Source organism: Coloeus monedula (assembly GCF_965178545.1).
Source record: "Coloeus monedula genome assembly, chromosome: 12".
Taxonomy (NCBI): Eukaryota; Metazoa; Chordata; class Aves; order Passeriformes; family Corvidae; genus Coloeus; species Coloeus monedula.
The window spans coordinates 15,099,314-15,111,540 of NC_138792.1; the positions used below are offsets into that span (position 1 = coordinate 15,099,314).

The 12,227-nt window shown below is 38.8% G+C and overlaps 1 protein-coding gene across 1 annotated transcript in view; it reads right to left on the reverse strand.

Annotated features, from left to right (window-relative positions):
• DIAPH2 (diaphanous related formin 2) overlaps positions 1-12,227 on the reverse strand; it is a 183,751-nt gene that overhangs the window by 67,318 nt on the left and 104,206 nt on the right. Inside the window, exon 24 of the mRNA XM_082289626.1 lies at positions 6,365-6,528. Coding sequence (XP_082145752.1) covers positions 6,365-6,528 — 164 coding nt within the window. The remainder of the gene's footprint in view (positions 1-6,364; positions 6,529-12,227) is intronic.

Consider the following 12,227-nt stretch of genomic DNA (forward strand, 5'->3'; position numbering starts at 1 on the left):
TTCTGTGTAAGGGCAAGCAGTTTTGCTAATTCAACAGCAAATTAAAAGTTAGAGGAAGTTTGGGTGTGGGTTTGCTTTGTTATAATAAAAACAAAACCAAATTATTGTCTCTCCTAGCAGAGAAATAGATTCAGCAAGGAATATTATCTCTTTTTAAGTGAGTTAGTTGAAGAGGCACATAGTTTGATGTTCCCCCTTGTGTTTATTAGGATTCACTGAAGTGCAGCTCTTGTACTCAGGATTGCCAGTTTACAGCTTGGCTTCCTTAAGAAGCAAATAAAAAATTAATGCATCTCTTGCATTCTGTACATATCTTAAGTTTTGACAGACAAACATATTCACACATCGACACAGTTGTAAATAGACTCTCAAAGGTAAATTATTAAAAACAAGAAGAAAGAAAACAAACTAATGCACACATCTCCCTGGATATTAAAGATGCAGTTGGCTACAAAGCGGTCATGCACCAATGGTGAGGGCTGCCTTTGATCCCTCAGGCCTTCCCAAAATTTGCCTTGCAACTGCAGAATATGTCAACTGAAGTTCCAGCAAAATAATCTTCTTCAGTCATAAGTCATTTGGAACAACAAACTCAGATTAGCTGGAAGTTAATCTACAGAAATAGAATTGAAATACAGCAGACTGAGCAGTGGGTGTAAAAGAAAGATCTTTCATGGGTATTGCTTGGAGGGTAACACATTTAAATACACTGTTACCCCTATGAAAAGAAGGGAAAAGAGATGTAATGAGCTGACATTAAGCAAGAGCAGACAAACTGAATTTCCTGATGGGTGGCCATGAAAAGTAAGTAGAGAAGATGAGGTTTTGGACAGTGCCCCATGGCTCGTGCAGCATGGGCCAGTGGCACAAATGTCCTGGGCTTGCCAGGACAGATGAAGGGCTTGGCCAGTGGAGCTGCTGCTGCCTGGGCAGGCAGGGAGAGGGGTTTCCTGCTGCCTTTTCAGCTGGGATGCAAAAACACCTCCAACTGTCCAGTGATGGAAGGCAGAAGAGGTTTGCAGGGCTTGCTGAGCCAAAGTTAAGACTACCAGTGAAAAGGTGCATGGTGTCACTTAATTACTCAGCTGTGTAAGTTGGAATCATCACTAAATAGTCCCCGAGTGGACAGGTTTGGGACTGTTTTTCCACCTCCCTTCAATCAATATGTGGGTAACAGAAAAAAACCACCCCCACCCCCCCCCCCCCCCCATATACAGGTTATTCCTGAAAGAGACACAGAGCTGAAGTACACCCCCACACAAACTAAACTGTATCATTGTCTTTACCAAAAAAAAAAAAAAAAAATCACACAACAACTTGAAAACCCCAGGAAAACAAATGCTGGCTGTTTGGGTACAATCGTAAAAGAGAAACCAAGGCCCAGGGCAGACCAGTTATTGTTTTGTTCCAAAAGCAATCTTTCTGGATCAAGGAAGAGACAAATCAATATTCTGGCACACCACCACGTGAGCACAATCCTTTCATCTTCTTAACAAAAATTCACTCTAAGGTAAATCTGTAAGAACTGTTCATACAAGAGCCTGAACCCAGAAAAAAAAGTAAATTACTCTTTTTAACAGCAGGACCTTGAATGTGATGTGTTGAAAGGTTTCAAAGTTTCTGAGTAAAAATTCTTGACAGGTTTTAAAAGAGACTGTGAGAATTACACACAGTGTAGTATGTAAAGACACAATGTAATCAAATAACAAAATAAAACTGCCTGGGCTGGAAAGATTTTGCAGGCTTCCGTAGAGACCTGGTTGGTGGACTATGGAAGGAAGCATTCCAGAGGGTGTGTGTTGTTACTCCAAAGAAATAACAAATGTGAACAAACAACACTGAAGGCACACACTCCCACAGCTGCAATTCTTTTCTTGAGGTTTCTTACACCTTCCACTTGGTGCTTCACTCTGAGTTCTGCCAGGATTATCCAATTCCATTAGCTTGCCTGGATTTCTCTAAACGTGCTAAGCAAGCAAATATGAACTTAAGGAAGTGAATGAGCTGTAATTTACTCCAACATCAGCAAGCTAAATGAAGCTGCAATAATGCAGTGATCAATCTGAAATCACAATTAAGACAAATACGGATTCCAATTATCAAATTATCTTAATAAGATATAGGAACAAACAGAATGATGAGACGAAGGCTATATATGTGAAACAAAACTGTGGAGATTTTAGAGAGAAGTCAGGTTCATTCCAACACATGAGAGCTTTTCAGGAACAGTTAAGTGCAGGTGTTGGCATCTGTAGCCTGCACACATCACCTTGGAAGGGTCTCTGATGGACTTGGGATCAGGCCAAAGGGACTCAGGGCAGGTAATGAAGTCACTGCTTTACAGGAGCTTTTCAACAGCTTCAGCTCTGCCACAGTCAAAATCCCAAACTGCTTTGCTTTCAGAGTGCAATGAGGATTCAAAATCCTCATTTAAATATTATAAACTTCCAAGATAATGCCTGGAAATAATGACATTTCTCAGTTGGACTTACTGCTACCAGCATTGAATATAAAACAAAAGAAATCTAAAGAAAACTTTTTAACCTTGTTCCTTTCAAGATTAGGAAATTTAACTTCATGGTTTCCTTTAGACCATGTTTTCCCCTATTGCTTTTGAAAATATTCCTTAATCAATGCCATCTCCACCCTGAAATATGACATCCAGTGCTTTTACCCCATCCACAAAGGCAAGTACCTCAACAGAGAAATGGGTTAGACAGGTCAGAACAAAATCCCAACTCCATCTGTGCAGTTATTTCTACACTTGCCAACACAGTGTACTTGAACTCAGTTTGATTTCCTTTATTACTATTTATTTTTACATCTTTTGGGGAGCTTCCAAGAGAAATGTCATCCTTGTGTTTCACATCATGAATAAAGCACTTATCTAGCAGCACTTGTAAATAAAGCTGAATTACTGCTCCTACATGAATACTTTTGCTTCTGATTCTACCACCTATATCCTTTCCTAGCCTGGACCAAATTCCTGATTTGCTCAGTATAATGATTAAAACCTATTCTGCTCAGCACTAGGTGGATGTATGCACTCAGATGAGAATTTAGAGAGCTTATAAAAGGTTTGTATTTCGGGTTTGGGGCGCAGGGAGGAAGGGCTCACCATACACTGCCTGTTAATAAGGACAGGGTTTCGCTTTTGATATCACCTCTTGGGAAATTTCAGTGAAGAAAATACTTCTTGCTCATTATTCTTTATTCTTCCATAGCTTCCTGCTAGCTGGAAACTGTTCTCTTTCAGCCTGCATTAAAGAACTGTTACTTTTTAGGCAGAAGGGACGAAGTGTATTCCCAGACAAATAACCAGGGAGAACAATGAATAAATAGAGCTTTTCTTTTAAACCACTCCTGAATTACAAACTCAATTTATGAGTTTGAAAGCTGGGAATTTAGCCTGACTATGCATTGTATTTCACAGTAAATCAGATGTTTATTATGTATTTATTTATGTATTGTATATTCATTGATTTCTATTACTGTAGCAAATGACCTGCTGCATTCTAGGGACATTTCAAAAAAGCCACAAAAAAACCCATTCCTGAGTCACAGAGCTTGAAACTGACTTTGAAGCAAGTTATAAACAAACAAATACGAGGAAGAAGAAAAAGTCTCACAGGTACATTTATACTCAGGACACTGAATCCACTCTGGTAAAATCTGGTTTTTATGAAGGCAACATAACAGATGTTCTGTGTCCTGTCTGGTACAGGGCATCAATCTTACAAAATCTTAAAAGCCCCGAGTAGTGGTCACCAATAAGGAGTGTTCAGTTTGCTGATTATTTAATGTGTCCTCTCTTTCTGGGGAGATTTTCAGTTTGTGGATGTGGTACTGCAGGGCACACAGCAGCCATCAATCAATACCAGTGTTGATGCAAAAGGACAATTGATTTCACTGGTGTTTTACCAAACCCATCGCTCACTCTGCCAGCTGATGAGTTACTCACATCTGCCTAAACACTGACTGAGCTAGAATACAACCCTTCTTCCCTAGGTACATTTCTCATGTACTTGAAGATTTAATTCCTTATTCAAAGAGCTGTATTTACACAAATGTGAGGGAAGCAGTCAACACTGATAAAACTGCCTGCCAGATAAAAAAATATCACTGCACTGAACAAAACAGCCTCTCTGCATTTCATACAACTACACCCACAAATGCCTCTTCCTGCTTCAGAAACAACTTTGGTTTTTTTAGACCCTAAATTCACCTTTAAGACTATCTGCATTAAAAGGAAGCCCACAGAGCAAACAAATATAAAAACATTTAAAAACTCTGTAAGGGAAGAGAACTGTTCCTATCCAGTGCTGAGGTGCACATTCCATACAACTTCCACAACACAACCACACTGAAAGCAAGTTTATGTCTGCTTGCAAATGTAGGCATGACAGATTTGGTGGATGTTTTTAAATCCTCTACCACCACCAAAACCAGACATTCAGAAAGTGACAGCTTGAAAATATTACAGGTCACTCGATATAAAGTATGAGACAGCAAGTTAAAGAACACAAATGGAAAAGAACAAACTGGCATCTTGCTCCAGGCAACTGATTAATCACTATTTGATAAGAGCCTGATCCATTTGGGTTTGATGTTGTATTGGATTGCAATTGTCCTCAAGGACAATCGAAATCTGTGTTTACTTTCAATGGAATAAAGAACTAAAATCAATAAAAATAAAAAAAATATTTCTTCTTCAGAAGAGTCCTAAACATCCAAGGGATATTGTTATCCAGTGGATCTTTAACTGCAAAGAGGAAAAGAAAAAAATAAACATAACAAACCCCTTTTTGCTAGTTTTTATTCAATTTCTCTGCAGTTGTCAGCTCCTGGAGAATAATACACCTTTTTCTTTACTCTTCTCCAGGCTTGAATTTGACTTGTGTTCCACTGGCAAAGGAAAGTCCTGCTGAAATACTTCACTTAATTCCTGTGATGCTCCAGCAATCTGAAGAACCTTTGAGCCTCTAAACTAAACTGGCTCATGGCACAAGAAAGGAGCTCTACCAATAGACAGGCAATGGCAAGAACATAAAAGAATGATGAACATGAAGAAATGAGTTATCAAGATTTATGAAATATTTGGAATTATACTTCAGCCAATTACCAAAATACTAAAAGAAGTTAATGGGACCACTTAGAGAAAGCAGGAAGGTATTACAGCAATCTGAACTGGGCAAATTTAATACACATGCATGCTCTAGGGAATGTTTGAAGATGTTCTCTAGCCTCAGTCTTATCTGATTGCTCCTGAATTCTTATCAGCAGTTATTACTTTTTTAAAGTAAATCCCACAGATTAAAGGAGTTTCTGCATATTTTTCCTCCAGGGAAACTTCTTGCAAGCATCAAAATGTTGCTGAAAATCTTGATTCTTTTTTGTAATTTTTTTTTCCCTTATAGAAAAAAAAAGCTTTACTGTGAACTTTTGATGTTCGCCTTAGGCCTTCCTCAAGTGTCTGGAAAAAATCAGATCCCTGAACAAGAACCTTTGTGTCACTAAAGTCTACAGGGTTCTGCTCCAGTGAATAAAATAAGTCAAGAAATTCTCCCAAGACCTAATTACAATTACTGCCACTCCTGAGCAAGTGCAGTGACCGAAGCACAAGTGATGCTGTGCAAAAGGAGGTGTCTCCTCAAGCTACACAGGCCTTGGATTTCACCATTTTATACTGGAGCACTACAGGTTAAATATCCATCACACTTATGGTCCAAGTCCATTTCATTACAGAGTAACTTTTTTAAAAATAGGCTTAGAAGATAAAAGGACAGATAAAATGATAAAGACCATAGCATCAGAGGGATATAATTAACTATTTAGACTCAACAGGTAGCATTACAAGAGTATCCTGGGAAAGTATTTTGTCCACTTTCTAAAATTATAAAGGAATGTCAGAAACCAGCCCTACTTCTCTGGGAACTCAGAAAGACTATTGATGGTATGCATTTTTCTATTGAGAAAATCTTTTGTCTACCAGAAAGAAACCTTACACAGTTTGTCCACTGACAGCCCACGTATCCAAATTTTAAACCCCAAGAAAGTCCATTAAAACTGATTCATTCTATAGCTGAAACATAAAAGTTGAATTAAATTTGAAAATTTTAAAAATATTTTCTAACTACCCACATGTCTCAACCTCATCCACAGTTGAGTTGCCAAGTTACAAACTGGAGGACAATGTGTCATGACCACAATCTAATTAATTCTGGAAATGTTCACCCCATTTCCTGCCATGGAACAAACCACAAAATTAAGGATAACAGAAAAAAACAGAGAGACAAGGAAAGAATTAAAATTGGGAGAAAAAAAGATATAAGAAAATATGTAACATTTTGCAGGTATTACTCACCAAAAACAGAGTTCTGAAGTTGCTCAGATCACCAAAGAATTCTTCGATGCTTATTGCTTTGGGATCAAAGGTGAAGTATTCTCCCAGATTTTCATACAATTTCATCATGTTGTTGTGCATGTTGGACAGTTTCTCATATTGCTCTCGGGCACTCTCAGCAAAGCTGTGAGGTTTTGTTAAGGGAAATGACTCAAATGCACAATCTCACAGTACATGAAGGAAACAAAGCACACAAGTAAAGAGAGCTCAGCACAAAGGTCACAGCTGGTGCTGCTCTGTTTCCAAACAGGACATGTTTGTGCATTAATATTAACATGTCTGCAAGTGCATACCAACATTTCCATTGAATGGTCCCTTTCCAATGGTGAAGATTTGCCCCTGACAGAGAATACAACTTGCTCTATAAAGTTTAAAAATATCGTGGACATTTCTGAGATGAATAATTTTATAAAATGCATTCTACAAAAACACACGGTGAAATTTAGTTTGCTGTGAGAATCTGTGATCTCTCACTGCTCAGGTGATGTCCTGTCCCCCACCTCACATCTGTATATTTTATATGCAGAACGTGCAGACTATCAATGACAAAATCATACAGTATGACAGCTAATTTTCTTTGCCTTTTATTAGGAAATTCTTCTCTGTGGGTTCCTCCCTGCCCAGCCACACCGCTCGTGCCTCAGGCTGCCTGTATTAGGTTCACTTTTTTGAGGCACACTCTCAACTCTGTAATTTCACAGAACTTACAAAAATGAAATATCCACCCACCTGTCCCAGCAAACTGACAAACAGCTTTGAAAAATTATTAGTGAGAAAAACACCACGGCACAACAAAAGTCTTCTTTTTTTCTTTCCTTAGGAAGTGTGGAAGCCTAAAAATGAGACTGAGATTGACTTTCATCCCAGCAGCCATCATTAAAAGTTTCACATAATGCTTTCAAATAGAAAAATGTGGTGCTTTTTTCCCTACAAGGAAAAAAAAAAAAAAAAGAATTTTTTAACAATTATTTTGCAAATAGGGGAAGGGTGCAAGCTAGTAAGGGAAATATTAGTTTGCCTCAAAGCAAGTACATTTCACTCTGCTCTTTTCTTCTGTGGGGTTGTTTAGAGCCACAAAGTCACAAATCACTGGGAAAAAAACACAGCTGCTACAGGATTAAACCAGTTCTGCTGATAGTGAATTGAAGCTGATGAAAGTGCTTGCTGCACATATCAAACCCCAAGAATCAAAGGCGCGAGTTACTCCGTGCACCGCGGCAGCGCTGCAGCCCGGCTCCCCGCGGCTCTTCCCTGTAACAGCTCCCATCCACACGGGCTCTGATTGTTAACCCAGCAGAGCTCCAGCCTTCCCCAGACCTTCCCCCCTCATTGGAGAGCTGCCTGCTATCACATTTCTAATTACACAGCACTTCTGAGATCCCAGGCTCTCTGCAAAGCAACAAGCAGCCTGCAAACTGAACAGGGGACAGAGACACACTGAGAAATTGGGGAAAAAAATCCATTTCTTTTTGACACTAGACTAAACCCAAAAGTGATGCTCCAGGAAACAGTCAGCAAATTGCAGAATAAAGCATGGAAATGCAGGTGGATGTTCTATTGATAACGTTTCTGTAGCATCTGGATGCTGCTGAGTACCTAAAAAGCTGCCACTGCACAAGCTACAAGCAAGCACACAAAGCTGAAAAAAAACCTTCCACTGGAAAGAGACCTAATATTCCACCTGGATTTTCCCATTTTAACTAATGGGAGAGTACATAAATAATCATTTAAAACTTGGTTCCTAAAAGCATGATTGAAAACTTTATTAATACAAATTTTTCCAAGCAATCCTCTCTTCCTGCCTAAAGCCTCAGTGGCATAAGAGCAAAGCTGGCAGCTCGTAATGTTCATTTAGGGACAGAAACCAACACAGTGATGGATATTAATACCTAAAATCAAGATTTTGAAAGAGTAATACCTGCCTGTATAGTGCCACAGCAGTGGCAATACCTCATTCTCACTTTACTGAAAACAAGTTTAAGCTGCTTGATCAGAATTTCAAGCTTGGACTGTTGAGTCGCTCATCTCAACAAGATAAACCTGGTACGGTTCAGTCTTCAGTGACATTTAACTGCACCAAAGGAAATGAAAGTTTAATGGCAAGAATACATTAAATAGGTAATAATGGCACATTACTGAATTATTGAGCACAGTCTAAAAATTTCAGAAAAACATGAATTGCCTTAGAGTCAGCAGACTGCTGTCGTGAGCAACTCACCAAAAATACTAAAACCAAATACAAATACATATAAATGCACAAATTGATTTTGTGGATCCTTTGAAAACAATCTTACATAATATAATACAAAACCAAAAATGACCAAAAAGTCTGAAAAAAAGAAAAATACTTTGACAATTCCAGATTTGCTGCCAATTCTTGGAGACAAAGCTCCCAGTTTTCCACTCACGTTGCACATTCACATAAGAAATAACAACAGTAAGCACTAAAAAACCCCAATACTGCTACTGAAAGTAGAAGATATTTTAAAGCACCACTCTAGAAATACACACTGTGATTTCAACATTATTATTTTTTATCTATTCAGTACCAAACCACAAGTCAGAAATATCTTTAACACATGGCCTGCAAGACAAGGGGATGCCAGCAAGACAGATGAATGGGATGAGAGCAAGGAGAGTATTGAGTATTTCAACTATGCTTCATTTTGAAGAAGACAAGTCAGAGCTGTAAAGACAACAGTTCCCAGTCACAGACCATGCAATATGAACAAAGTTACTGTCACACTCCATCTGCTTCACCCAACCTTCCTTCTTATAAAGTATTAGTAGCTTAAACCATCCTCTTGAAATGCACTAATTCAGTCAACAGAGCAATTCCAGGGGAGCAGAGCCAGATATGTCTAAACTGTTTCAGGAAAAAATCAGTGAGGAATCAAAGGTATCTCGACTCTGTGTAATAGCAATACTTAATTCCAGCAGTTTTCCTGAACAGAGATTGAAGCTTTACTGCGTGTTCATTTAAAAACTCTAAACATGGTTTCTTTCTCACCTTTCCACACCAAACCAAAAATGACAGATTTTTTTCACTAACAAGTCTAAAGGTGCTTGTTCAATTAGTAGAAAGTACTTTATTGAGAAGCTGGTTTTTTCCACATAACCATATTTCTTAGTTTCTTTCATAACCTTAAGAGAATTCTATGCCAATACTTGACTGCAAAAGCTATCAGATACCCCGTGCAAAGCCTAAAATAATGTAAGCAATCAATGGATGAAAACCTTAATATGCTGCTGTGCTACCACTTAATGTCAGAGATGAAAAATCACTAATCACTAATTATAGGAGAAATTATTTAAGTCCACATGAGGACCCCTACCTTTACCCTTCCATGTTTTCTACTGTTTCTCTCCATTTTCATAGATGAAAAACGAGATCAGAGAAATCAAGGTTGAAGACCTCAGTTGAGCTGGGGGTTAAGTCATCACTTCTACTGTAATATCTGCTGTGGATTTCACATCAGTGTCTCAGTAACTTGAATAAAAGTTAATACAGCCACAGCTGTCAGCATGTGCAGGGCAAATGAGAGGCAGCACCAACAGCTGGGCACCCATCAGCAGTGCAGGAGCCACAGCAGGAGCCACACTGGTCACTTAGCCACAGTTCCAGGAACCCACTGCAGCACCTCCAGCAGCTCAGGAGACCCTCTCCAGGGCCACAGGCACTACACAGAAATGGAATTGAAGGGATGTTCACCACAGATGTGAAACAGCACAACAAAACCAGGCCACCCAGCTGATGCCTTTGATAGCTCCAGCAGATGGAAGAAACCCAGAGAGCTGCCAGAAAGTTCTGAGCACTCTGCAGGGAGGGACTGCAGGTTCTGTGTGCCACGGCCCTGCAGCTGCTGCTCACAGGAGAACGGGGAGCAGCATTCCAGGGGAACTCCATTTTCATGGAATGCTCAGTCCCCCAAAGTTTGTGTTGACACAAAAGAACTCATTTCCAAAGTAGGCACCTGGGATCATGCTCTAGGTGGGTTCACTCCTGGTGGAGGGCAAAACCACGAGAACAAAAGGAAACCAAGGCCCTCTGGGACTGCAGGGAGAAGTTGTTCTGATTTATAAACCTACTCAACCTAAAGGGAAGGAATCAGTGGATTTAGCATAATCTGCGCATTAACACTGTAACAAGGAGGTAAAAGATAATCAGCCTGGAATTTTCTACAAGTCTGGAAAGCAAAGGCACCTAAACTTTATTTATTTAAATATCTGATCTACTTATTTTCCAGTTAACTTCAGTTTTACTGAATGTCTCGAGGTTTCTTATTCTGCTCTGTACACTGAAGCTAATATTGATTACAAACCCTTCTCAAAGATAGCACAGCATCACTAGGAAAACAGAAACATGGCTTATCACCACTCTCCACATGATTTCCTTTACATTTGCTTTTTAGGTACATTTCTAACTGATTCTACAGATTTTATGACTCACCAGTTTAAAAAAAAAAAACAACCAAAAACCAACAATCACTTATAACTTACAATAAGAAAATTGGTAATTAATTTACTATTCCCAATATAAGTTCTTCTCTTAATGCATTTTTCAAAAATACAGAGTAAAAATATAGATATAGTAGAGAAGGCACACTTATCTACACTAATATAAAAGAAATATACTTCAACAAGGACTCAAATACTTTTTGAATGATTTTTAATGACAATTACCACCAAGTGTATAAATTTACTACAAGTATTTCAACCACACCAACTGCATTCCTGCACTTTAAAACTCTTGCAAATTGTTCAGAGCAGGACTCTGGCCTGAGGAACCATCCCTTTTAACCAGTTAGAAGAGAAAGTTTGATTCAATAGTGTCATCTTTAATGAAGGATGCACAAGAGCTCTTAGTTTCTCATCTCCCAGCTCATTCATAATACAGCATTCTTCAAATTGAACTGTGGAAATACAAACAGAACTTACTAACTGAAGACAGAAATTCAGCTTTAATAGCACTAAGTCATTTACACTGATGGCTCTATTTTCACCTGCTATCAGGATGTAAACACATGCTAACAATTTTATCACTCACACTACATCCATAATGCATCTCTGTGACTGCACAGCAGCCAAAACTTCTGGAGCATACACAGATAATTATGAATCACAATTATATCCCTAATCTTTTCTTCCTGTTGGACACCTTTGCAAAAACAAAACAAAAAAAACCCCAACAACAAAAAAAATAAATTGCAGAAATCTTCATTGCAATGCACTCCACTCTACCCAAATAAGAACCCAAAGAAACCAAGATCCATAGCAGGAGCCCCACTCCATCTGTGTACACAAAATCATGTACTTCTGAAAAGCTTAAAGATTCCCTAATAAAATACCCATAAAAAGCTCAGTGTGAGAATTTCTTTCTCATTATGGAGCAAATTACCTCATCATTCAGCATTTGACAGAACAGCTCAGAAAAAACCCCAAACAAACCAAAACACAGAAGAACAGTGGATGCTGAGCTGTCTTGGAGCAAGGAGGGCTCTTCCTCTCCCTTTGTTCCATTAGTACCTGAAATCATCATTAACCATCAGAACGATGTAACACAACTGCTCTCATTGTAAAAAGGCAGGATTCCAGTGGGTTTTGTGTTCATGGAAATGAAGCATAGAAAGATCACCCAGCATCCAAGAACCACCCTGGCTGTGACCTGCTCCCTGTCCCAAAATCTCAGAATCCCACTTAAGTTCATGTTATTTAAGATGAAGCTTTCTGACTTGTCCCTTAATGGCTGTAAAACTTTCATCTTGGTAAACACTAAAAAATCTGTCAGTGTTTGCTTACTCCCAGCTCTAAGCAAGCACATCAA